Raw genomic sequence first — 27,761 nt, 5'->3', positions numbered from 1 at the left:
CAAGCGTCCGCGGGTAGTGGTCGGCGAGGACGGGCGGGTAGGATGGCGAGCTCGAGCTCGCCGGCTCCCCTCCCCTCTCCCTCTCCACTCTCGGATCTTCCTCTTCTTCCTCTCGGCTCTCCCTCGTCCTCGCGGCGGAGCGGCGGCGGCGGCAGGCCGCGGGCAGAGTGGAGGGGCGGACGCGACCTCGCCAAGGACGCCGCGCGCACCTTTGACGCGAGAGGAGCGGCGGTGCGCACCGGCCGACGGGAGAGAGGGAGAGGAGCGGCGGTGTGTTTGGATCGGCGGCCGGCGGGAGGGCGAGAAAGGAACAGCGGCGCGCGGCTGCCGGCGGGAGAGGGTCGGCGGCGCAAGCCGGCTGACGTGTGAGAGGGAGAGAAGCGGCGGCACGCGCAGCGCCGGCGGAGAAGGCAGCCAATGGGAGGGTGGAAGAGGAGCGGTGGCTCGCCGGCCTCTCCAGTCTCCACCCTTGTTGCTCTGTCCACCACCCTTGTAGGGGAGAGAGAGAGGGGGATAGAGAGGAGGGAGGCTGACAGGTGGGACCACATGGGCCCCACCTTTTTTTAATTATTTTTTTGTGTAGCTGACATATGGGTCCCACTATTTTTATTATTTTTTCGGATAAAATTGCCACGAAAGCGCCACGTCAATGCCACGTAATCACCACATCAATGCCACGTGGGACGAAGACCTAGTCAAAGGAGCCACGTAGGCGCCACGTCGGCTAAAACCGCCCTCCATACTGCCGAGGGACCTCGTTTGCCCGGTTTTCGTAAGTTGGGGATGGGTCATACCCGGTTTTGCGGTCAAGAGACGAAAATCAGACTGACCGACAAATAGAGGGACCTAAAGTGAACTTATTACCTTTTAAAGAGGACGCCGCTGCAGCGACACTGTTCTAGGGCTCTCCCCTTTCTCTCCTGCTCCTCGCATCCGCGGCGGCCAGCTGCGGCGACGGCGGCTTGGATGGGTCGCCTTCCTCCCTTGCTGCTCGGATGAACCCTCGCCGCATGCATCGCGATCTTGATATTCTTGGCATGGAATTAATAGCGTCTCTTTTTTATCCCCCTTACGGTTCTTGATCTCCAGCGCTTCTCTGAATTCTCTGGTTCTTCTTGCTCGCTCAATTTACTTGTTTTGTTTTCTCGATTGATTGGTTGCCTGATCAGCTGTGCTGTGGATGCATGCGATGTTGCAAAACCGAGCGCGCTGTTGATTAATCTTATCTCCCTCGGGCACGGTTGATCATGTGCTTGGAGGGGGCACGATGGAGCTCGGATATGAACCCTTCCATGGAGTTTGTCAGGCTTCCTGCGTCCTCCCTTGTACGCTTGGAGTTTGGAATACTCTCCAACATTTCTTCCTCCCTTTATTTCTATGTTTTTTATTCTCCTTTCAAATGTATTATTATATTGTGTGTTTGAGGAAGTAAGAACACTGCCTCGATCAGGGAGGAGCAGATCTTCAGGTTAACAGATTACTGAATGAGTTAGGTTTGTGAACATATTTGGTTTCAGCTAAATTTTATCCAAAACCATGCAAGTTCAATCGAATATTAGTACCTCGCAATGTTCTTTGTCCACGATGTCGTTATCTTGATCAACAAATCTGATAACATTGCAAGAAAATAGCTTTACACTTTTTGCAGAAGAACTGAACGATGGATGCACGTCCGTGGACTGAAATAGACATTCAGTTTCAGTATGCTGAATGTAAGATGGCATGTTTAGTCAGTTTCCACTGTCAAATTAACCGATCGATCGAGCAGACTTGATTCGATTTTAAGCGATTCCGTTTCGAGCTGGACAACCCATCGCTCTCGCTTTTGGCGATCTGCACTTTTGCAGTTCTTGCACAGCTTCGCTTTGCCTTTGGTGATCTGCAGCTCTGCACGTTTATTTATTTCTTACAGATTATTGCTAGTCAAGCAGCATATTTCAGCACCGAATTTTAAGCGAGGCACCATTCTTTTTCTTTCCTGCGTTGATTCCCGCCACCTTCTCGTTGCACACAAATTGTACATGTGACATGTCCATCAGTCCATGTCTCCAACTCTGAATGCAACTCATATATGTGGCCCAAAGAGACCATGAACATGCTTAATAATCTAGGAAAGCATTTGGCACTGCATATGGCACGTTCTAAACAGCTAATGGAAGGTATGGATTATTCATGGCCTGTTTTCAGAGTACTTTCTCAAAAAACTTTTTATGTCAGTATTGCTTAGTTTTTTTTTGGGGGGGGTAAGCTGTCGGCAGCTTTATATATTTATTCTACATATATGCCATTTAACAGAACAAATACTTTGGAATCTTACAAATTTTAGATCGGCCGATAGCTTTAAGATTCGTGCCAACACCAAACCCATTCTTCCTCTCTCCCTAGTCTGGTGCCACCAGTAGACCAGCCGCGAGTCACAATTGATCCTTGCCTCCTTCGTCGCCACTGCGTCATTGCCTGGCCTCAACAGTTGGCCAAACAGCGCCAACGAGCCCCCTGCTGGCTTCCTCCCCCTTCTCCCCCCCCCCCCCCCACACCCTCCCCCCTTCACTTTCCCAAGCTGGTGCTAGCAAGTGCCCCGCTCGCCAACTTCTCCGTCTTTGGTAGCCCCCCGCTATTGGATCTACCACCACCGACCGGTACATCCTAACCACAAGCCTTGACTTTGCCCTCGTTGCCAGCACCCGCCCACCACCCTCCTCCATCTCCATAGCTCTGGCACCACCACCGCCTCACCGCCCGCCCATGTCCACCACCTATCATGGGGCCACCTATATCTCTAAGCCCGACGATCTCCCCTCTATTCCAGCTCTCCTCACCCCCACCACAACTTAGCACTCTAAACTGTAAATCGTCGGACCGCCCTTAGTTGCTAGAACTGGAGGAGGAGAAAAAGCTAGGATTATCGAATCACGAAACAAAGCTTAAGGTCAGAAATTTACAAGATTTTGGACTTAATATTTTGTTGAATGTGATTTATCAATTCCAATATTTATTAATTCATTCATCATTTTCTTTGTCTGTAATTGTCGGAGATATGGGCCCGGGGGTATGTGAGGTAGAGGAGAATTACTCTTCCTCCGGCCACGTGGCTTGGCCAGATAGGCCCACTCACACGCCACGCGTATCATAGAAGCAGCGGGGGGGGGTGTCCTCGGGGTACGACGTCACCCCCTCGGGGTATGATATCGCCTCCTCGGGGTATGGCATCGCCCCCTCGAGCCCTACCGCACCTTCGCCCCGAGGCCCTCGCCTGGCCGCCACGCGGCAGAGGGGAGCACAGGCTGAACAGCCGTAAATGCGCAGCGCCTCAACTGTCCCTCGCTGCATTTAATGCAGCGAGGGCAGACGTGCGGCGCGTCTGGCTAACCCCTGCCAGTCGGATGTGACCGGTCTGTAACCGGCCAGTTTCCGTCACATCCGACGGATAGGGTAATCATATCATCACGTCACCCTTGAACCCGGCGGAGTAGGGGTAGGTGTGACCCGTCACGTCCGGGTGATGCTCGAGGAAGGGCTATTGCATGTCTTCGATCATTTATGAGGGAATGACTAGGCTGACCACCGTGTCAGGCGAGGGACGACGTCGGGTTCCGCTCAAGGATCGGTTATGGCTTAGCTTCCGAGAGAAGGCACGTCTTGAAGGCCAAAAAGGTGAAGTGGGGTCTTTTGCCCCCCTTTCCCCGGTGGAGAGTAGGTAGAATCGGCGCGTGTGGTATCCTCTTAAAACTATAAAAGGAGGACCCTGCCCACAGTGCAAGGGTGTGGAACCAGAGAAAACCCAAACTTCGGAAGAGAGGAGGCAAGAGTGCTCCCCGAAGAAAAGGAACTCTTGTAACTTCATCCATAATCCCAAACACAGGAGTAGGGTGTTATGCTCTATTGCGGCCCGAACCTGTATAATCCGTTTGTGTACTAGCTCACTGAGAGTCTTAGGGACGAGCAAACGAATTCCGAGGGACGAGCCTCCGCCCCCGGCCGAACTCACGAAAGGGGGGTCTCACGACTCCCTGTTATTGAGGGTTCTCCCTCGACAGCTGGCGCGCCAGGTAGGGGGCGGTTGTGCGTCCCGGGAGAAAGTTGTTTTCTTCCGTCCTAAGTTTTTCCAGGACTTGGCCGAATATGGTCGAGGTCCTGGAAATGGAGGAGGAGGTGGTGGCATTCACCCCCACCCCATCGGGGAGTGAGGATTCCGGCGAGAGCCGAGGTCCTCGTCACCATCGCCATGTCTTCGTGTCCGGCGACAGCCTCCTCGCGTCTCGCGAGTTGCTCGCTCAGCCAGCGCGAGGCTATCTCGCGGCGGCTCACTTCAGCTTCACGCTCGGCAAGCGCGGCATCTCGTTCCCGGAATGCCTCCTCCCGCAGCCGTAGTTCTTCCGCGCGGCGATCCGCGGAAGCTTTCGCGGCAAGGGTGATCTGGTCACGCTCGGCCGCAGCCTCTTCACGGAGGTGAAGGGAAGCCTCGACCTCCGCCGCTGTTCTCTCGTGAGCGGCCAGGGTGGACTCCCGCTGGTCTAGCAGGCGTGCTCGCTCCTCCATCTCCTGGGCCCGCCGTGCCTGTTCTTCACCGCGCGCATTTTGCTCGCGCTGATTTCGATCGAGAACTTCGATCCGCCGACGGATCGTGGCTTCAAACTACTGCGCGGAGTGAGCACGATCATCCAAGGCTTTGCGCTCAGCCTCGAGCGCCGTCGTCCGAGCCTGCAGAGAGGCATTAGCCTCTGACGCCCGCCGCTCTTGGGCGGCAGCTTCGTCGAGGATGCCACGGGCATCCCGAATCCTCTTCTCCAGGTCCTCGGCGTGAGCCTCATATTGGAGGCGGATGTCGCCCAGCGCCTCGTCCAGGACGCTCGAGGCGATCAGTGCCGCCTGCCGCTCTTCTTCCGTGTCCCGCATGATGGAGTCCAGGACTTTCTCGCGCGCCTGGATTTTGGCGAGTTGAGCTTGGCGCATTTTACGCCCCACCCTCACCATGTCATCCACAGCGTGTCGCCCCTCTTCGACCCACATGCGGTCCGTGGCAAGTTGGGCTCATTCTACGTCCAGGGCCGTCCGCTCTTTCGCTAGGGCCTGAACTTGGGTGTTCAGCCCCTCTCATACAGTGGAGTCGGCGGCGGCGAGTACCAGCAGAAGCGGCTCCATGCTCGCCGGAGTCGGGGAGGAAAAGTCCGCGGTCCGCCCCCGGGACGACGGGGTACTGCTAGATCCTCCACGAGACCGGGGGCTGCTCTCGGCCCCCCTTCCGCGAGACCAGCCCCGAGGGTGCCCCAAGCGCTAGGAGGAACGGCTGTTCCTCTTACCCCCCACTTCGGGGCCTCGGGTGAATTCGGCCTCGGCCTCAGCCTCTGGTTCCGGGCCGCCCTCGGCCTCAGCCTCGGCCTCGGACTCAGGACCGCCCTCGGCCTCAGCCTCGGGCTCGAGGCCACTCCTGGTTTCAGCGCTTGGGCTGCGTCCTCCTTCGCCCCCTGATTTTGGGGGACGCTCCGCGTGGGCTCCGGTCCCAGGGCCGCCCTCGGGAGGAGCGTCGCCACCCCTGTCGCCCGCGATAGATTGGGTCCCGCCTGAGGGCCGCTCGGGGTCGGGCCCAGGGTGTGACTTCTGGGCCCCACCGCGAGGCTGTGAAGACCCCGCGGCCTTAGATTGGCCGAGCCCAGACTGTCCGTGCGAGGGGTCAGACCCTGGGATTCTCTGGGAAGGAATCTCGCTACAAAGGAACCCAGATCATGTTAGCAAAAGAAAATGAAGAGACAAGAGCACCAAGGTGAGCGCCAACGTTCGTACCTACGGCGCTGCCACCGGCACCGCCTCGGCTGGACCGGCTCCAGCCGGCACCAATGACGGACATCACGGCCAGGAGGCTCTCCCGGTCGCGGTCGCAGCAGAGGGGAAGAATCCCGTCAGGGATTAGTGTTGGCTCGGCGGAGTCCAGGCCCAGCACCCACCGAATCACCCTCTTTGCGTCTTCCTCGCCCCAGTCCCAGCACTCGCCCACATGGGTCCGCATGGGGTCGTTGGGACCGGTGTATTCCCACGCTCCACGGGATCGTTCCTGAAGAGGTGCGATGCGGCGACGGAAGTAATCGCCAAAGACCATCGCCCCTGTGAGGCCCAGGCTCCGCAAGCCCCTAAGGCGATCCCACACTGCGTCATATTCCTCGCCTAGCTCCGACGTCGCCAGCCATGCGGCAGACCTTTCGGGAGGGCCAGCGGGAACACGAAGTCGCGGATGGTCCGGCAAGGCGGTGTAGAACCAGTCCTTCTTCCAATCCTCCCATTTCTTGCGGAGGTGGCTCTTGATGTATTGGCCCGCTGTGCCCGGTCGGGGCTGGAAGTAGCATCCCCCCACCACTGCGCCTTGCAGCAGCTGCGGGATGAAGAAGGCTTGGAACAGCCGCATCGTCGGTCGCACCCCAATGAACATCTCGCACAAATGCGCGAAGATGGCCAGCATCATCACGGCATTAGGCGCGAGATGCAAGGCGTGAATCTCGTAGAAATCCAGGACTTCATGGAAGAATCTGGAGAACGGCGGGATCAAGCCCACCATGGCAAAGGACAAGAGGTATACGGATCGCTCTGGATATCGCGGCCATGGCAGCGACTCTCCCGCCCGCACGACGGCCCCTTCCAGCATAATCTTGCGAGGAAGGCTAAGGTGCCTGTCTGCCATGATGCGGGAGGAAGGGAGCACTGCGTCGCCGGCGTCTTGGGCCATAGCAACTGGCGGAGAGATGGCACAGGATGAGGGGTCTGAGACAATGTGAGGAGGCGGGAGTGTTAGGGCTCGAGAGGCGAAAGGATGAGTGAGCGATTGGCGAAAGGAAGAAGGCAGAGTTTCCTTCTCCGCCCCCTTCTATCCTCGCCTCATCCGCGTTCGCCTCCTCGTTTCGCGCCCCCATAACTGCCCTCATGATCTTCGCGCCCGCGTCTGCCTCTCCGCATCTCGCGCCCAATCATTGCGTCGCCCGTTGCGTCCGCCTCCGCCTTTTGTGCGCCTGTCAGTGACACGCTCGAGGTGGAGTGTGCAACGGCCATAAGCGCAAGTTGGACAAACTGTCGCCGCTTCCGTCGCGGGTGTAGCGGGCGAGAGAATCGAGGCGCGGTTTGAGTGATCCCCCAGTTATCGCGCCCCAAGCATCTTTGTCATGAGCGCAGTCTAAGGCGGTCAAATTACTGCCATGGTAAGTGCGCTAACCTAGCCACGCGACGATATCCTTTTAGATTCCCTGCCGGGCCCACAACCCCAGTTTGAGGAGTCATGAGGCGCCATGTCAGGACAATCCTAGGAGATCAACACCTGATACGGCGCCGGGGGCTACTGTCGGAGATATGGGCCCGGGGGTATATGAGGTAGAGGAGAATTACTCTTCCTCCGGCCACGTGGCTTGGCCGGATAGCCCCACTCACACGCCACGCGTATCATAGAAGCAGCGCGGGGGGGGGGGGGGCCTCGGGGTACGATGTCACCCCCTCAGGGTATGACATCGCCCCCTCGGGGTATGGCATCGCCCCCTCGAGCCCTACCGCACTTTCGCCCCGAGGCCCTCGCCTGGCCGCCACGCGGCAGAGGGGAGCACAGGCTGAACAGCCGTAAATGCACAGCGCCCCAACTGTCCCTCGCTGCATTAAATGGGCAGACGTGCGGCGCGTGTGGCTAACCCCTGCCAGTCGGATGTGACCGGTCTGTAACCGACCCGTTTCCGTCACATCCGATGGATAGGGTAATCATATCATCACGTCACCCTTGACCCCGGCGGAGTGGGGGTAGGTGTGACCCGTCACATCCGGGTGATGCTCGAGGAAGGGCTGTTGCATGTCTTCGATCATTTATGAGGGAATGACCGGGCTGACCACCGTGTCAGGCGGGGGACGGCGCCGGGTTCCGCTCAAGGATCGGTTATGGCTTAGCTTCCGAGAGAAGGCACGTCTTGAAGGCCAAAAAGGTGAAGTGGGGTCTTTCCCCCCCCCCCCTTTCCCCGGTGGAGAGTAGGTAGAACCGGCGCGTGTGGTATCCCCTTAAAACTATAAAAGGAGGACCCTGCCCACAGTGCAAGGGTGTGGAACCAGAGAAAACCCAAACTTCGGAAGAGAGGAGGCAAGAGTGCTCTCCGAAGAAAAGGAACCCTTGTAACTTCATCCATAATCCCAAACACAGGAGTAGGGTGTTACGTTCTATTGCGGCCCAAACCTGTATAATCCGTTTGTGTACTAGCTCACTGAGAGTCTTAGGGACGAGCAAACGAATTCCGAGGGACGAGCCTCCGCCCCCGGCCGAACTCACGAAAGGGGGTCTCACGACTCCCTGTTATTGAGGGTTCTCCCTCGACAGTAATCTATCCATTCAACCAGTTAAAAACCTCTAAATTTTTCTATTAAGCACGGCTTTTTATCCTCTATTTTTTTTCTATTAAGCATTGACTTTGATGTATGACAGTATGAGGTGGTGACGGATCAACTCAATTCCATTCTACAAACCAAATAAAACCAATATACAATCGAGCAATCAATTCACCCATCCTATTTCTCAACCCAAACATAATCTATAAGTGATAATGTCCTAAGATCAAGAATGCATTTCAGTTGCAGACTTTCAGTACACCACAAAGTGCTGCGAAAATAATGGGGCCAGCACTGGGGGCATGTACAATACAACTACCTTCATGTATATATGCAGAGAGATCTGAAGTGGTGTGGAGTAATGTGTGGGTTAAAAGTGGCGGCCGGGCGCATATATCATACCGGGCGTGCATGCGCAAAACTGAAAGTATGCATACTCTTGCATATATGCTGCACCTTCTTCCCAATTGCTGCCAAATTGCATGCATGCCGACATCGAGCAATTCTTTCTCTTTTCTTTTCTTTTCTTTTTTCCCTCTCTGCATCTTCCTCTTTCCAATACGCCGAGGATTGTCTTTCTAGGCGTGCACTAGTGCGTCCATGGAAGCACTATCTACTGTGCCTAGTATATACTAGTACAATAATGTGCTACCACAGGAGATCCAACTCCAACTACAACTGGTGGAACTTTCATTCATTCATATCTGCATGCATCTTCATGCTTAGCTTTCTTGTGAATTTTTGAGCATATATATTCAGGCATTTATCCATTGCTTGGGCATGCAATTGGCAATTGGGATAGAAGGTGGTTGCTTGATGCTAATTGGCATCATAGCCCAGTGCCCCCAGTGGTGCCAGCCATGGTGGTGGTGGTGCCCATCGATTAGGAGAGAAAAGAAAATGGAAGAGACAGGATACATAGTTGTTTTTGTTTGTTGCAAGTACCTGACAGGCAGGGCACAATGAGTACTGATGAGCCCATGATGCAGGGCCTGGATTGGCCAGTTCCTGCAAAATCAACATAGAAAAATGCAACATCCAACAGCATAGGCCGTGTTTATTTCCTTCTCCAAAATTTTTTTATGTATACGGACACATATTTTAAGTATTAAACATAGACTAATAACAAAACAAATTATAAATTCCTCCTGTAAACTGCGCAGATGAATTTATTAAGCCTAATTAATCCGTCATTAGCAAATGTTAACTGTAGCATCACATTGTTAAATCATGGTGTAATTAGGCTCAAAAGATTCCTCTCACAATTTACATGTAAACTGTACAATTAATTTTTTTTCATATTTAATGCTCTATGCATGTGTCTAAATATTTTATGTGACGAAATTTTTAGAAGTTTGAAGGGAACACAGCCATAGTAGCGCCTCTCGGCAACAATCTCTGCATGCGAACTTTCAAAGGCAGGAGACGTGCTCACCTGCCATTATGCTACGAGACAAACTCAACAAGCAGAGCAGGAGAGGATAGCTAGGTTAGGTGCCCACTAGATAGATTTTCGATCGAAAAGGCGATGGATGCATGATTGCGGCGAGTGGCAGCGACTGTTGGTGCCTCTGCCATCTGGAGCGGCAAGGCGGCGACACAGGGGTGAGGCGGCGATCATTGTGGCTCTCCCCGGAGGGGGCAGCCCACGCATAATCCAAAATCCTCTCTTGATCTCATGTCACTAGCTAACCTAAGTTTTTTTTTGGATTTGCACAACCCCCCTAGTGCTAGTTATCTCCTTTCTTTGGAGAAAAAATGAAAAGAAGGTTGCACGGCACTAGATACATTTTGAGGTGCTGTTTGGAACATAGTCATCCAATCCATATCTTCAATATAGATGTTCTTAGAGATTGAAAACTGGTGCATACATTGCGTTGTTCTTGTCTTCGATGAGATTTTAAGTGAAATTGTTGCTATGGCTATAATGACTCAGGTCATGATATTAATGGGTTCTGATGAAAAAAATATGACCAAACAACTGCATGGTGATCAATACAAAGAGTCAATCTAACTTACAGTGCTGCGGCATATGTAGCACAAGCCATTAAATGGTTTTGTCCGATATCATGGATGTTTTGTCCTTTTAAAGTATTAATTACTATACGCATGAGAATCGATTAAAATATGAGCATCATTGATTTTTTTTTTTTGTTTGTGATGTTAATATGGTATTTTACTGAAGCACTCGATGTGGGTTGTTTCAGTTGGGGTGACTCACCATCATGATGCTAAGAGGAAAATGCTTTGACCTGATTGGGGGTTAATGATGGCTATTATTAAAGAGATAATAAGGTCTTGGTCAGAAGGGCTTAGTGGAAATGGGAAGCCAATGGATAGGGGTTAACTCAGAAGTGGGAGCTGTGCCCAAGTTTGGCTCTGCCAATGTGGCCAAGAACGGCTATATGTGCTATAACATTGCTTTTTCACTTTAATTTCTTTTAGTTGACACGAGATCATGGGCTGTAGGGTAGTCTCATGGAAAGAGCTAGTGTATGTCTTTATTTCACTGAACAATTTGGCATGTGCACTTATATGTAATCTTAACTTTAGAACAAAATCAAATGGCATATATAACCTGTTACACAACACACGCAACCCATCAGTATGGTCTTTTGACTAGTCATTGGATGAATATTACAGGTGACAGATGCAATAGCCACAATAATGCAATTAATATGTCCAAGAATTGCCTATATCTAACAAATTCTACTTTGGGTTAAGCCAATAATTATTCATATTAGCGATATTAAGATCCATAGCATATACAAATAAATGTAATAGAGGGCTTGGATATTTCAATACAGGGCATATGTTGTGTGGTGTGTTTTGTTTTGACGATGATAAACTGCCTATGGAAAATGCACTATCAATTTCAGAAAGTATGTTTTCTACACCTAGCTATATGCATGTGATTCAAATTATTGCATAGAAATTCGACCAAATTTCTGGTAAGAAATGAAAACCCAAAACTATTATCAGGTGCATATATTATCTTAAAAGCTTCCTGTATATTCTGACATACTATTCTTTTTCTTTTGCAATAGCTTTGTTATATATCTAGAAATAAAAATATATGTATATATGATTGATTGTACCTTAAAAAGAGACAATCTGTTTTCTACAGTACTCTCCTAGTCTCCTCCATATACTCTCTTTGAACTAATATATGGCGCCATTGATTTTTTAACAAACATTTGACTATTCATCTTATTTAATTTTTTTGCAAATATAAAAATATTTAAGTCATGCTTGAAAAATATTTAATGATAAATCAAGCCAAAATAAAATAAATAATAATTACATATTTTTTTAATAAGAGAAATGGTTAGAAAAACAGAGTATGTTCAGGGAAGGAGGCAGTGTATATACCTTCACCTGGAGATAGAGATGAAGAGCTAGTAGGAGCGTATAGTACGGATCTTTTTGCATGTGTATACATGGTGATGTGTTAATTAATCGAAAGAAAAACCACACGTTGGGAGTGGATTGGCCTTGTGTGCACATTCCATTCGCAGAGACGGCAGCGGCCGGTGCAGCACTGGGATGGATGGATCGACCTGGTGGTGGCTGCTGGGTGCTTCTGTTATGCGCGCGCGTGCTCAAGTGCATAAAACCCCCGCACTCGCGCCGCGATCGACTTGGATTTACACAACATCTGCACGCGCGCGCGGAGGTGCTCATCCAGCCGGTGATACTCTGCGACCTGCCCTGCATGTGTTCCCTAGCTGTCACTACTAGAAAAATCATTTTACCACGGTCAAAAACAGTTTTCACAAGTGAAGGAAAGGACTGCCTAGACGCAAAGGCCTGTGAAAATAGTTGAATTTTGCAGGCGGCATCACCATCTTCGCAGACGGTAGATTCACCCGCCATCAAAAACACATTTCAGCGAATAAAAAAAAGCCGTACCACCCACGAGCGCCGCCGCGGGCCTCCCCCTCCGACCGATGGCTCTCCTCCATCCGCCACCGCCCCTACAGGTGTCGTCCTTGTCGCAGCAGTTTTCGTTGTCGTCGTCGCGTCGACGCCATCATCGCGGCGGTTGTTGTCGTCATTGTCGTCGCGTCGGCGCCACCGCCGTCGCGCGTCTCCTCCCCTACCCACAGGCGGCGCCGTCGTCGTCACACGTCGCCGGGAGAGGAAGGAGCCAAGTCGCCGTCGCTGAGAGAGGCCGGATCCGCGTGCCCGGGCTAGCTGGCGGTGGATCCACAGGCGTCGGTGCCATCCGTTACAGCTGGTGGCGGAGGCGGCGAGCTGCGGGGGATCCGCACTCCTAGGGCGAGCCAGCGGCGGATCCCCAGGCATCGGCGCCGTCATGGACGGCGGCGGAGGCGGCGCCGCGGCCGGCAGCTGAGGCAGCGACGAGCTGAGCCTGCGGTGGATTTGTGCTATGAACAAATGAGAGAGAGATAGAGAGGATGGGGAGGGAAATGAGTGGTGGGGAGAGGATAAGGATGGTGGAGAAAAAGATAAGGATGAAACTTAGATATTTTTCTTGGTAGCATGATTTTTGCAGGCGCACTATATAAGGTAATCCCTCATGTCATAAATATTTAACATTTAGGGTAAAATTTCTGTCAAGCTTTCGAGGCTTTATCTGTTAATTTTATGTAAGAACAAATTTAAAAAAAATAGTAAGTTTACGATATTATCACCTCGGATGTTGTGGAACTTGACTCCCATGTCACTCTCTGGAGAGATTTAGGAGAGGCAACTGCCCCTAAACTCCCACACTCCACCCCAAGACCTCCACAACTTGACACTTCTAGTGATGGGCGATGGTGCCTTCCACCCTCCTCCATCTTCACCTTATTGTTTTCTCTTTCCTCCTCCATTTCCCTTCCTCATTTTTTACCCGGATCTAGAATCAAGTAGGGTGTTGGCGGTCAAAATACAATTCGTTGCACAAGGGCTTCCCAGCAAAGCTACATGAAGAGGTTGGACAAACGATGCTTGTTCGGCGGTACTGACAGTACTACGCGGAATCACAGAAACACTCTGTGTGGGATAACACCATGTGGTGGCATGGGCTAGTGGGATGACACTCTATGCCGGGGTTGTTGCCACTCTTCGCTCATTCCACTTCCTCCATGAAGCTCTTCCTCTTCTAAGGTTGGTCTGCTTCCAGCAGGGTTGGAAATTTCTGTCATTTCGGTCCCCTCCGATACGATATTACTTCGGCCAAAATTTTTCAATTTTTTCATGAATTTGGGTAATATTTGTTCAAATTCAACTAAATTTTGTTCAAAATTTCAAAAATTTTGGACCGAAATTTTCAAAATTTCGGGATTTCGGTGACCCCCGATCAAAAGCCCTAAGCCGATACAGTGAACCCTGGCTTCCAGATCCGGATGTGGGGAGCTCCGTGACATGGTACGGTGGTGGATGTCAACTTGGACAAGAATAGTCAAACATTTACATCAGTGGTTTAGCGACTAGTGGCTAGGAACAAACCTGACCCCTAGTGCGCAAATAGTGTCAAGTGGTGTGGCTACACAACAATTAGTAAGGGATATGTTGTTTCATTCTATGATTGTGCATGGTTGCAAATGATGCCTTGTGTTGGGTGTGACCTGCTACGAGGAGTCGGAGTTGTTGCATTGGTCATTGAGCTTAGCAACAATGACATTTGTGAAGCCAATGTTGTTGTGGTGATATAGAAGCTGTGGTCGTGGTTGTTAATGCTCTTCTAGCGTGGTGTTGACAGTGGTGGCCATGTTAACCAACATGGGGTGTGAGACAAAAAATTGGTGACTTTCCTCATGGGTTTGGTGGTTGGGTAAGCGTCTTAGACAAAAGCATTGTTTGGCTTGTTGGTACCAGTATGATTTTTGTGGGCACTGTTCATCTCATTGGACACGTTGCTATGGCGTTTTTACCTCCTTCCGACTTAGGGGAGTTGTTTGGGTGTGTACCTAGATCTATTTTAGATCACAAAATGTCATTTTGTTGGAGTTTTCTACTTACATGTATCACCTTGGCCCATCCTAATTCGCTTGCTTAGGGTATTTGGTGATGTGCGGGAGAAACCCGTGACATCTTTTGATGGAGTTGGTGTTTTCATTTGTTGGTGGAGGTTTTCGTTAATTAATCATGCTACTAGTAAGTTTTTTTTCCTAATTTTCCTTATGAACTCTATAATGAAATGCATTAACTTTCTGCCCTTTTATAAAAGATTCTTTGATAAAGATAATAACTTTCGAGGCAAATATATGCATGATGTTTTTGTTTTATGAAAAATTAGCATTTGAGAGGCTACTGATGGTCAAAGGCTTGAAAAGTTTAACCGAATCATTTGTGAACGCCAAATATTTACGACCAAGGAGATCAGCAGTTACCAAAAGTTAAGAAACAATTTGAGAGAGTGTATATATATATATATAGGACACCTATTTCCTACTACCGGGAGTAGTTACTCCCTCCTCTTAATGGGTCAGGTTATGATCCAATAACCAGTTCTTAGCTTGGTTATTTTATTTAAACAATTAACTAAATTGTTTATTTGTTGAAATTATTTATTATTCGTTAGTTGCATGCAAACGAACTTAGTTAGTTGACATTAACATGCTAGCAAAAGAAACATACAAGTGATATACTAATTTTAGTTAGTTGATGGTGACATCTTCTGCTCGTTTTTAATTAGCTAGTTTAAGTAGCATGCATTCAAAAAGATTTGTATCCCACGAAAATACCGGACGGCACCTAAACTCTGAATTAGTGAGCTGGATAAGGTGGGAGTAGTTACTCCCGGTAGTAGCATATAATTTTCCTATATATATATATATATATATATATTATATATATATATATATATATATATATATATATATATATATATATATAAAGATTGTCCAAGACAATCTTTCATCTGATGTTAATGCCATAATGTAGCTAAGAGCAAGGTTAACAGTATAGCCAACTGCTAGCTCCAAACCATTTATAGCCAATTTAATAGCCAACTCATACAATAGTTGTTTACTATACTATTAATACATGGTCCCACCTGTCATACACACATTACGTCTTAGAGTCCGTGCTGCAGCTGACTACAGATCTGTAGCCTGCTGCTCTTCTCTCTTTTATTTTAACTCTTTAAAATATGTTTATAGCTGGCTTATAGTCTGCTTATTGTACCTGCTCTAAGGAGCTCTTCAGTTAATCCGAGATGCAGAAGCAGAAGCTGGTCAGGTCAGAAAAGAAGCTCTATGGGACTGTGGCTACTCAACCTGGAGTAAGCTAGGAGGATTTCGAGGCAGAGGATCTGAGCACTGCCGTCGCCATCATGCCGCATGCGACTCCTTTATTAGTATTTGTTTCTGTCATCACTGTGCTTCCCCAGCCGGATTTGTTTTTGTCGCCTCCTGTGTCCACTTCCTCCACAGCAGCTTGCCGGCCTCCTTGCTTTGCATTGCATTGCATTGCCCCTATATATATACTCCTATGAACCATTGAGCCTCACTGCCACACATATCGCTATCTCTGCTAGATACCAAGTGCAACTGTGCAAGTGCAAGTCCAAGTTCAGAGAGAGAGAGATCGAGCTAGCCTGACTAAACTTGAAAATATTGCATTTGCGTCTTTGATCTTAGCTATAGCTTGCTGCTGCTGCTGCTGATAGTTTAGCTTGAGAGAGCTAGCGGCAAGAGCAAAGATGGTTGGGGCCGTGCAGGAAGGGATAGTGCGTGAGATGAACGGAGGATTCGAGGTTATGAGCGGGTATAACAGGTCGTCCATGGCGCCGAAGCAGCAGCAGAGGGAGGAGGAGAGCAAGTGGTACGAGGAGGAGATCGACGACGACCTCAAGCTCTGCTACGCTCTCAACAGGTAAATTAATTTATACTACTCCCTCCGTTTTATATTATAAATCGTTTTGATTTTTATCAAAGTCAAACTGCTTCAACTTTAATTAAGTTTATAGAAAAAAGTAGTAACATTTTTAACTCAAGACAAGTATATTATGAAAATATATTTAATTGTTGATTTAATGAAACTAATTTGATATTGTAAATATTACTATATTTGTCTACAAACCTAGTTAAACTTGAAGTAGCTTGATTTTAACCAAAGTTGAAATGACTTATAATCTAAAACGATGGAGTACCTGTATATTAATTATTACTATCATGCATGCATCACAAAGAGTTTGTGTTATCGTTGACTGTCAAAATAAAGCAAAAATTTCAGATAGAGGTCCCAGGACAATGCCTACAAATGTAGAAACTTATAATTTCAGTAATCGGAGTACTAAATTGAGTAATTAACGAGATATATAGGTGTCTCTTTCAATCTATGCATTTTGTTGCCATGTGAGAGATGATGTGCTTTGCCTAATTTTCTGGTGATGTGAAAGTGTGTTGCACCGGGGAGCAAGCAAGTACCAGGAGATCGCTCTCATTGATACAAAGCATTTTGGCAAGGTATCTGTCCATTTCTGCCTCTCTTTTTTCTTTCTTTTTTTTTAAAAAAAAGAAACACAGAAGTCCTATATATATCATTTCTATTCTTGTTTCGTAACATCAACTTGTGTGGTGTAATTTAGTACTCCCTTCGTTTTAAAATATATTAACCTAGTACTAGTTAGAAAAATATATTTTAGTACTAGTTTGCTATTTTTAAAAATGGAGAGAGTATGTAACTAGAACACTGATATGACACCCTTTTTCTACCAGGCTCTAATAATCGATGGGAAGATGCAGAGCACAGAGGTGGACGAGTTCATCTACCATGAGTCCCTCATACACCCTCCCCTCCTCTTCCATCCCAAGTACGTCAAATTACCATTGCGCAATCAATGATCTCACAGCTACTTCCTTCATCTCGAAATATATTAACGACTACCTCCGATTCTAGTCAAACACTAATCCAGATTCTTTAGACATGCAAGTATATATAATAAAATGGATTCTAATCTCTCGAAGGTGCGTACGTGCAGCCCAAAGACGGTGTTCATCATGGGAGGCGGCGAGGGTTCCGCGGCGAGGGAGGTGCTCCGGCACAACACCGTCCACAGGGTCGTCATGTGCGACATCGACCAGGTACTCGATGATCGATCTAGATTGCACCGTTGATTGATATATATGCAGTACTATTTCCGTTTCAGATTATAAGACTTTATATGTCTAGATTCGTTAATATATATATAAATATTGACAATGCTAAAAAGTCTTATAATATGAATATGGAGGAAGTAATAGATTCATAAATTAAACTGTTGTTTTGTTTCTCTGAATGAACGCATATGCGTGGGTGCGTGATGATAATTATATTAAGCAGGAGGTGGTGGACTTCTGCCGGACGTACCTGACCGTCAACTGGGACGCCTTCGCCAGCGACAAGCTCTGCCTCATCATCAACGACGCCAGGTATGTACCAAATCATATATAGAAGGTGGTCAGGTGGTGGACATACTAGTGTTCTCTATTAAAGATGACGATAAAATTAGAGTATGAAACAAACTATATTAACATTAACATGTGATTACTTGAGTTTTAAATATTATAAAGTTAGAAAATAGATTTATCTGATATTTTAAAATAATTTCTACGTATAAAGTTTTCGTACAAAATATAGCAGTTAACAATTTAAAAGCGTGTTAATGAAAATCGAGATAAAATCTGTATCTTAATCTGAAAAAAAAAAAAAGAACGACCATATTAATGCTGCAAACTGAAAATGAATCAGCATCATGTATTCATGTGTATGTATGTTTTCTTGATCGGTGTGTGCTTATATGCATTTGCATGCAGGGCGGAGCTGGAGAAGAGTAGGGAGAAGTTCGACGTGATAGTGGGAGACTTGGCTGACCCAGTGGAGGGGGGCCCCTGCTACCAGCTCTACACCAAGTCATTCTACCAACACATCGTCAAGCCCAAGCTCAACGACCGCGGCGTCTTCGTCACCCAGGTACGTATATAATTTTTCATCAACTCTTTGCCTAGTTATTTGACTGAACTCTGAACTTCTCTGAATTTTTAGCGTTTTTACTGACAGTTGTTTTGGCTGTTGACAGGCAGGGCCAGCCGGCGTTCTGACCCACAAGGAGGTCTTCTCCTCCATCTACAACACCCTCAGGCATGTCTTCAAGTGTGAGTAGCCCAGCAATTAAAGACTCCCTTAATTATATTTTTTGCTATATGCATGGGGTGATTTTGTTTTTGTGATTCTGATGATGCATTTGTTAATCATATCATACCACAGATGTCAAAGCATACACTGCTCATGTGCCATCCTTTGCTGACACCTGGGGCTGGGTCATGGTATGTAGCTAGCCACCTTATTACAATATTACTTACTGAAAAGTTCAGTTCCCTTTCTATTCTTTTTAGATGGTTTTCCTTTCTGCTAGCATCAATTAATTAATCCGTTGCTATTCTTCTTCCTATTATTCCTTTTGTATGTAGGCATCAGATTATCCATTTAGCATGAATGCTCAGCAAATCAATGAGAGGATCAAGGAGAGGATAGATGGGGAGCTGGTGTACTTGAGTGGGGAGTCCCTCATTTCCTCTACCATATTGAACAAGAGCGTTTACCAGTCGTAAGTAACTATCAGTAAAGATCACTGTAAAAAAAACTACTATACTTATTTTCAGCAACACGTGAAAGATGCAGGTGGCATCGATGCTTAAGTGAAAAGATATTCAGAACATTGCACTGACTGAACTGTAATTTCTTTTCTTTTTCCTTGTAAAAATAATACTCGCAGGCTGTTGAATGAGACGCATGTGTACACCGAGGATGATGCAAGGTTCATCTACGGACATGGAAGGGCACGTTGTGCTTGAATCCCATATCTTACACGCATAAACACCTGAGCAAAATGGTGATAAATTAGTAGCTATTTTCCAACTTAAGAGGTCGAGATGCACAAGTGTGGATAGCAAGTCTGAGATTGATCAGTTAGCTACTAGATCTCCAGATCAACCGATCGAGAACAGAAAAAAGAACAAGTGATCGATGCAACTTTGTGAAGAACTTTTTTCGCCTTTGTTTTCCTACGTGAGGCGAGGAAAGAACTGAAAAAGAACTAGAATGGAATAAAAACTATATAATGCTCTCCATGCATGTGCATGTTTCACTCTTTTTGTTCAGCGTAAATGAATGGTAGCTCTCTTGACAAGCAGACCGCATATATCTATCTGGTGGCATGATTGTTAACTTTTGGGAATTGGGAGAAGAGATGACTTTTTGGAGATTGAACTTGTTCACTGCTAGGCTGTACAAGAGGGTAAGAAAAGACTGAAAAGGTCTTGATACATTAACACACATATATATTAGGCTGCGTTTGGCAGGGCAGAGAGAAATGGAGCCATCGTTTCGCTTATTCTATTTGCAAACGAAAAATAATTTGTGAATAAAACTTTTATATACGTGTTCTTAGCGATCTAAAAGCGAACGCTGAAAAATAAACTTCGATAAAAAAAAAACCTCAAAATCAGCTTCGTATTTAAGGTTGAAAATTCAAGATTTGGCTGATAAGTATAAGCATAAGCGAAAATATGAGGCCCAAAAACTCTTTTGTATTTCACGCACACACTACCTGAACTGTTAAATGATATTTTTAAAAAATATATACATATAAAAGATGTTTTGAGAAATCACATTAATCTATTTTTCAAGTTAAAAATAGTTAATACTCAATTAATCACAATAATGGTTCATCTTGTTTTACCTATCTTCTCAAGCTTCTTCTTTCCCCCACTCTCAAACACACACACCCAAATACAATGTACTTAAATACAATGTGTGTACAGTAACATTGCATTTGAAGCTACAACTATATAAATCCAAACTCGTTCCTTTTGCACGATTTTAATAGTGAATCAGATTTGGCTCCTATATGAATTCAAAATGGACTTTTTCTTCCAGGCAAGAAACTCCCTGACCGGGCCGTAATCTCCCGGCCCATGGACAAACCCCAACCTATTTTGATCCAGCCGCGCGCGTACTCCCCCTTCACGCGGTTTTCCCTTGCCGTGGCCGACCGACCTCAACCCCTCCCACCGCCCAGCCGCCCGCACCCGCGACAGCCGTGTGATGCGATGCGATGCGCTGCGAGCCTGCGACACGGGCCACGACGTACGTGTGGTGTCTCCGTGATGCCATGCAGATCGATGCATTCCCCCGTACGCCGCCGACATTAGCTGTCCGCGAGCCGCAACGCGCGACCCTGTAGTAGTGGTACGTGTCTAATTGCAGAATGCAGACCCAAGCTTTGGCCCCCCACGCGACCGACGCGTCCCGATCAAAAGTTGATGTCAAGTACAAACAACAAATCAACAGAATATATATAAATTTACGTATACAAATTAACGACGAACTATATGTTTGTAGTGTATATATATATATATATATGATGGTTTAATTTAATCGTAACCATGTCCTAGTGTACTGTTTAGTAACATGTAATTAGTGTGTGTCTAGTTGGGCTTCCGGCAGTTGAGCCTGACCTCCACCGGCGTCCCGGCGGCCGGCGCGAGGTTCCCCATCTTAACCATCGCCTTGGCGAAGTCCCTCGCGAACTCCGCCCCGTTGCCGGCGTACTTCCGCACCAGCGCGTCCTGCGACGACGACCTGCCGCCGCCGCCGGCGGCGAACAGCTCCTGGTCCGAGTGCAGCAGCCCGCGCTGCTTCGTCAGCTCGCGGAAGTAGCCGTTGTCGAACACGTTGGGCGTCTCGGCGTCCAGCGGCGCGAGGTTGCCGTCGCCGCCGGTGCCCGCGGGGCACAGGCGCCGGAGCTGGGCGGCGAAGGTGGCGTTCACGTTGGCGTCGCCGCCGTTGACGCGGCCGCGGAACGTGGCGCACCGGGCGCGCCCCACCGTGTGCGCACCCGACAGCGCCGTCATGTCGCGCGCCGAAAGGCCCTTGGCGGCGAACGTGGCGAGCAGCGAGGTGAGGCTTGACACCGGACCGGGGAGGTTGCCGTTCGCCGCGGCCTGGCTCGCCGTGCGGGCGTCCTTCCGTCCCAGCCTCACGGGCCACGTCGGCCCGCCGAGGAGCGCCACGGCGTCGCGCGCGGCGAGCGCGAGCACGTCGGCGCACGACACGGTGGCGCGGCACGCCGCCTCCACCCGCGCCTTCGCCGCGTCCACCACCTCGAACCCGCGCGCGGAGCCGGCGTTCGCGCCGGCGCCCTTCTCCCCGGTGAACCCCGGCGGCGCGTCGTCGAGCAGGACGGACCCGTCGCAGCCGTTCACGAAGCAGTCGTGGAAGAAGAGCCTGAGCACGGACGCGCCCATGCGCCGGTCCGCCGCCACCGCCCGCGCCATCACCGACCGAACGACGGACTCCACGGCGGGGCACGTCTTAGCATAGTACCTCGTCGACAAACCCTCCGCCACGCCGACGCCGCCAAAGCCGCCATGGCAAGAGACGGCGACGAGCAGAAGGGCACCGAGCAAGAAGACCCTCCGGCCCGAAGCAGACATTGCCGCCATTGTCGCGGAGAACTTGGCGTGCCGCGTCGGGGTGGCGCGCGGCGGCGACGATCGAGGTGGTGGTATTTGTAGTGGCGGGAAAGCATTTATTGTAGGGAGGGATGGGAGGAGGGAAGGAGGCAGCGGGCCATGGCTGCGGTCGGTTGACCGCACGCGGAATGGGTCGCGTCGTGGGCTGCTCTTGTGCTCGGTTGATCGATGGATGGATCGATCTGGCGTCCGACGCGAGCGAGCCAAGCTGCTGACCTACATAGGAGTGTACATGTTGATGAGGTGTGGTGTAGTAATAACTTGGGGTTGGGACGTGAACGTGACGAGCTGAGCTAAGGCTAAGAGATCGAGTGGTGTTTTCTTTGCTTCTACTCCATTTCCGGCTCTATCTGCTTTTGTCGTAGTAGTAACAAGTTAGCACTAGTGCTGCTGTTGCGTTTTCCATGTGGCGACTCATCAAGTGTAGGTTCGAGAGAACACATGCCGTGTGCCAGTGCCAATCAACTATGTTTGAGCATCTCCATCTGACTTCTTCAAATATCTATTTAACTAGCTCGCTAAAAAATAGAGAGTTAAATTTACCTTTCACGTCAACAACCTTTCTATTACACTTCTCAATTTAACAACATCTATATGCTTCTTCCTCCTTCTCTCCCTACCCATCCCACCCACCTCTCTCCACGTTTGGACAGGCACAGCGACGACGACAGACACTAGGGTACTAGCCAGGAGGTGGGGCGATTGCAACACCGGCGAGCCGACTAATGGGGATCACCACCGTTGGTGGATGGGCCATCCTCATCAAACAGTTAGATCCTCGTTTCCCCCCCCCCTAGGGTTGCCGATTTGGCACCTTGCGCCAACTGCTACTCCGTTATCGCCCTTTGCTCCGCATTTGAATATGGGCACCGCATCAATGGGAAGGTGAGGCAGACGCGCCAGAGAGTGAGGTGTAGTTGATGAATGGCGCTAGAGGTATGTTGGTCGATGCTAAAGGTCAACAACAATGAAGGATTCTGGAGGAGAGAGAGAAGGAATTAGGAACGAAGATGTATGGGGCCACCTGTTACTCAGCGAGTGTGCAATTGTCAGATTTGGCCAGCCGAATGGCTTGGCCAACCGGTTGGAGGGGCTGTTAAAGGATTTTTTTTGTACTTATTAAAATTTAGCTTAGAGAGCTATTTAACTACTCTTTTGAAGATACTCTAACCTCCAAGGCAACCTCATTTCAAAAAAAAAAAACATCCAAGGCAACCATGGTCTCTTGCACTAGAGATGAGGCTTAGAGCCTATTTGAGAAGCTTAAGATTATGAGATGTGAGATGCAGCTGGTTGGTAGCCACCTTCTGAGAATCAGCTTATGAGAATATGAAAAAGCTGGGTTTCCCAGCTTCTGTCTTCTAATTTATTTTCTGGATTTTATAACTACAGCTTCTTAAAATTTGGACCAAAAGCTAAACCGTTTACGGGAGCTTTTGATTTTTAGGAGAAGCTGCACCGGCTAAAAGCTCTCAAAAGGCCCTTAAATATGGTCATGGCATCGTCACGCCATGTCCAGGTAAAGTGGGCTTGTTTGGACCATAAAACTCGATCAGTATTTGGGCCTTTGGTCACGGCCTCATGGAGTTACGTCATGGGTCAGCCGGTGCAGAACGGCAACATATGTAGTTGGCAGTTTGGCATTCACAATTGCACAAGCCCCTGATAATGTAGGCGCAAACAGAGGGTTTGTTTGTTTGTTGCAGCAGCCTGTGACCGTGACGATCCATCTCATATTCTCATTATTGCGTTGCGCATGGGATTCGCTCATGAACGAACCGATGAACCGTCGTGGCTGGCTGCGCAGCCGCAGCGCGAGCAAGTTCCGGCACGTACGACGCGCCGACGTCGCGAGAGGCTGCGCGCGAGCGAAGGTTTCCTCCTCATCCACCGATCCACGACGACGACTGTGCGGCTGTGCGCGCACGAGACGAGATGGCCGGAAGGCGGCCGATCGAGCTGTGGCTACGCGCCGCGCAGGGGGATGGATGGATGGATGCCTGGATGGTGGCGTTGGCGCGCCGAGGCGGAGATATCCCAAGAGTTGATCATGGCGTCCGTATTCCGTTGGGGCTCGCTCGGTAGTCGAGACGCGGTTTACGCGCGCGAAGCTGTTGCGCCAACCGCCAATATGCATCAATCCGGGCAGCCGCATACCCGCGCCGGTTTTGCTATCCCGGCCCACAAGGCCCACGCGCGCGCTAGAATTTTTTTTCCGCTGGCGCCAGTTTTTCCGTTTTCTCTTCTGTGTTTTTTCTTTTCGTGTTTTCTTTTCTTTTTTTTTGCGCTTTTTTCATATTACTTTTTTTAATCTTTTAGCACACGTGTTTTTTATATGTTTTGAGTTGAAAGTTTTTAAATATTGACTTGAAAATTTTCAAATCTAGCAAATTTTCAAATCTCGAGTGAAAATTTTCGAATCTAAGTTGAAAATTTTCATTTTTTTTCAAATCTAGACTTGAAAGTTTTCGAATCTCGAGTTGAAAGTTTTCAAATCTCGAGTTGAAAATTTTCAAATCTCAAGTTGAAAGTTTTCAAAATTTTCAAATCCGGACTTGAAAGTTTTCGAATCTCGAGTTGAAAGTTTTCAAATCTCGAGTTGAAAATTTTCAAATCTCAAGTTCAAAGTTTTCAAAATTTTCAAATCCGGATTTGAAAGTTTTCAAATATCGATTCTCGAGTTAAAAGTTTTCAAATCTCAAGTTGAAGTTTTCGAATCTGAGTTGAAAGTTTTTAAAATTTGACTTTAAAATTTGAAACTTAAATCGAAAGTTTTCAAATCTAACTTCAAAAATTTTCAATTTGTTAGTAAAAAAATCTTCCAAAAAAATTTTCAGAATCTTTTCTAATTACTATATAAGTATATTAACTAATATAATTACTTAAGACTAACAAGAGGGAGTGCTCGCCAGCTCTTTTTCCTTGGCGCGTACGCCGCTGTAGCAATTCCCCACCCGCGCGTGCAGATCAGCATATGGACATGGGCTTTGCTTGGTCGACTGCCCGATCTGCTCATACCTCTCTGATTCTCAGTTTGGGTTTGCCCTGGCTAGCTCGATACAATTGGGTCTGTTTGGCTGTCCGTACCTAGATCAACCAAGACCAGACTGAATAGCATGAGACGTCCGTTGGCTGGTATAGCGTAAATTTTATTTAGATAATAGAAATATATAAAACCCGGCTTCTACACCGTGTATACAGCCACAGTGGTATAGTGTAAATGCTCCTATGTATATAAGGTATTATTTGGTTGGTTCTGAATCATATGTGTAGTTACTTTTTCATTTGATTGTGAGGTTACCTCTTTGACGTATAAAACTATTGTTAAGTTTTAAGCATTTTAAATTATAGTAACCAGTATAGTGGCCTGCGCTAGCATCATTATATTTTCTCTTATATAATAAGATATATGTTTTCTCAACGTATTATTCAAATATATTAAATGACAACATAATTTTAAATTTTGTACTAACTTTACGAAACTACTAATGTGTAATATTCATATTGTATTTTATATACGTGTTAGTTATTAATTATTTTTAATATCAAATTTTAGTTATTTGTAAATTATATTCCTATATGGACTCGGACTCGTCATTCAATATTTCTTTTTTTAATTCCAAATTTTTGTTAGCTGTAAATTGTATTTCTATATAGACTCTAGGCTCTTCTTCCAATATTATTTATTTTTAATTCTGAATTTTTATTATTTCTAATTGGATTTCTATGTAGAATCCAAACTCATCTTTCAATATTCTTTAATTTTTAATTTCGAATTTCAGTTACTTCTAAATTGTATTCCTATATTGACTTTAGACACTTCTTTCCATGTATTTTTTTAATTTCAAATTTTAGTTATTTGTAAATTGTATTTTTATACGAACTCTAAACTTTACTTTTAATTTTATTATGTTTATTCCGAATTTTAGTTAGTTTTAAATTCATATATAGACTCTATACTCTACTTCTAATATTTCTTATTTTTAATTTCGAATTTCTATTAATTCTTAATTGTATTTCTATATGGACTCTATACTCTACTTCTAATATTCCTTAATTTTAATTCCGAATTTCTATATGGACTCTATACTCTACTTCTAATGTTCCTTATTTTTAATTTCGAATTTCTATTATTTCTTAATTGTATTTCTATATGGACTATGTTTTTCTTTTTCTTCGATTAATATGAGAATTTTAGGCCGTGCGAGCGAACGCGGAGACTCCTTTTTACTCTAATTCTAATATTCCTTATTTTTAATTCTGAATTTCTATTAATTCTTAATTGTATTTCTATATGGACACTATACTCTACTTCTAATATTCCTTATTTTTAATTCCGAATTTCTATTATTTCTTAATTGTATTTCTATATGGACACTATACTCTACTTCTAATATTCCTTATTTTTAATTCTGAATTTCTATTATTTCTTAATTGTATTTCTATATGGACTCTATACTCTACTTGTAATATTCCTTATTTTTAATTTCGAATTTCTATTATTTCTTAATTGTATTTCTATATGGACACTATACTCTACTTCTAATATTTCTTATTTTTAATTCCGAATTTCTATTATTTTTTAATTGTATTTCTATATGGACTCTATACTATACTTCTAATATTCCTTATTTTTAATTACGAATTTCTATTATTTCTTAATTGTATTTCTATATGGACTCTATACTCTGCTTCTAATATTCCTTATTTTTATTTCCAAATTTCTATTATTTGTTAATTGTATTTTTATATGGACTTCTCCTCTTCCAATATTCCTTGTTTTTTAATTCCGAATTTCAACTATTTCTAAATTGTATTTCTATATGGACTCTGTTTTTCTTTTTCTCCGATTAATATGAGAATTTCTAAACCGTGAGAACGAACATGGAGGTTCTTTTTTCTATTCCATTAATAAGTTAATAGATTTTATATTACTAGAAAGAGTGCCCGTGCTTTTGTAACGAAAAAAACTACTACTTAGTTACAATCGTGACATTTTGTATGTTTAATCTTTGAGCGTTATGGCTCGTGACATTGGTTGCTATTACATCACGATCGCCTCACCCCGATTTCTAGAATCGCATAACACTAAATGGTGGAATTAAGGGAATATACATTGGAATCCTAGAAACAAAACAGACACGGTCTCATAAAAAACATAATAGCACTTGTCGTGCAGGAAGCGCGAACAAAATAGGATTCCGAATTCACAAACGATAGTACTAACTGGGATAAGAACGGGCCCACGTGTGTTTATGCAGTGGCCTTTGAAATAATGTTGGGGTTGAACCAAATAAATTTCAATGTTCAAAACAACAATTCACCAACTGATAAATATATTTCACACAATCAACCTTTCATCTTGCCACGAACTTTGAGGATATATAGTTTCAACTAGCAAATCAGTAGCGAAACAACAATAAACACATGTACACAAAACACGATGATTTACGAGGAAAAAACTCCTCGATGTGAGGAGTAAAACACCATGGAACCAACGATCCACTCTAGGCTTCTACTATAATAAACAATGGGTACAAATGAAGTCTTCTGTAAAACATCTAGAGGCAAATCATAACAACAGTTGTATCATCAAATTACATACTTGGCATCACCAATATCAACCATGACAACTAATAAGAGGTATAACAGCAGGAAGAAGAGAAATAATGGATTATGTCCCCTTCGGTTCTCAGCTGATATCTTCCAAACCATAGAAGCAAATTGCATGAAACATGGCAAAAATGAGCTGTCCTAAACTTAGCCCAATCGAACATCGTTTGACCCCTCAAACTTACATTCTACCAAATGCAGCACAAGCTGAAACTGCAGGCACTCGACCTGACAAGCCACTACTCAAATCAGGTGCTCCAAGTTAGGAACAAACTCACCAAGTTTGGTGCAAATCCGACCACATTTGAGCCTCTAATCGTTGACTCAACGAAGATAGGGTAA

General features: G+C 46.5%; 2 protein-coding genes across 2 annotated transcripts; one reads left to right on the top strand and one right to left on the bottom strand.

The window, feature by feature from the left end:
• The first annotated feature begins 15,785 nt into the window (after window positions 1-15,785).
• Window positions 15,786-19,663, top strand: LOC127761668 (thermospermine synthase ACAULIS5). The gene is made up of 10 exons (XM_052285993.1): window positions 15,786-16,164; window positions 16,691-16,757; window positions 17,010-17,104; window positions 17,273-17,375; window positions 17,614-17,702; window positions 18,087-18,243; window positions 18,350-18,425; window positions 18,538-18,596; window positions 18,741-18,877; window positions 19,046-19,663. The coding sequence occupies exons 1-10, from the start codon at window positions 15,992-15,994 to the stop codon at window positions 19,122-19,124; spliced, it is 1,035 nt and encodes a 344-aa protein (XP_052141953.1). The 5' UTR covers window positions 15,786-15,991; the 3' UTR covers window positions 19,125-19,663.
• A 995-nt stretch (window positions 19,664-20,658) lies between these two features.
• LOC127762886 (peroxidase P7-like) lies at window positions 20,659-21,801 on the bottom strand. The gene has a single exon (XM_052287414.1). The coding sequence runs from the start codon at window positions 21,774-21,776 to the stop codon at window positions 20,760-20,762; it is 1,017 nt and encodes a 338-aa protein (XP_052143374.1). The 5' UTR covers window positions 21,777-21,801; the 3' UTR covers window positions 20,659-20,759.
• Window positions 21,802-27,761: the final 5,960 nt, after the last annotated feature.

Source organism: Oryza glaberrima, chromosome 2, assembly GCF_000147395.1.
Source record: "Oryza glaberrima chromosome 2, OglaRS2, whole genome shotgun sequence".
Lineage (NCBI taxonomy): Eukaryota > Viridiplantae > Streptophyta > Magnoliopsida > Poales > Poaceae > Oryza > Oryza glaberrima.
The sequence above is the reverse complement of the archived record's forward strand: the minus strand, read 5'-3'. Positions and strand labels throughout refer to the sequence as shown.

Excerpts from the sequence above, each read along its gene's own strand:
- LOC127761668 (XM_052285993.1), top strand. The coding sequence starts at position 15,992 with ATGGTTGGGGCCGTGCAGGAAGGGATAGTGCGTGAGATGAACGGAGGA. Across the intron at positions 18,426-18,537 it reads CCTCAGGCATGTCTTCAAGT|ATGTCAAAGCATACACTGCT; the intron begins GTGAGTAGCCCA and ends ATCATACCACAG. Across the intron at positions 18,597-18,740 it reads ACACCTGGGGCTGGGTCATG|GCATCAGATTATCCATTTAG; the intron begins GTATGTAGCTAG and ends TTTTGTATGTAG.
- LOC127762886 (XM_052287414.1), bottom strand. The coding sequence starts at position 21,776 with ATGGCGGCAATGTCTGCTTCGGGCCGGAGGGTCTTCTTGCTCGGTGCC.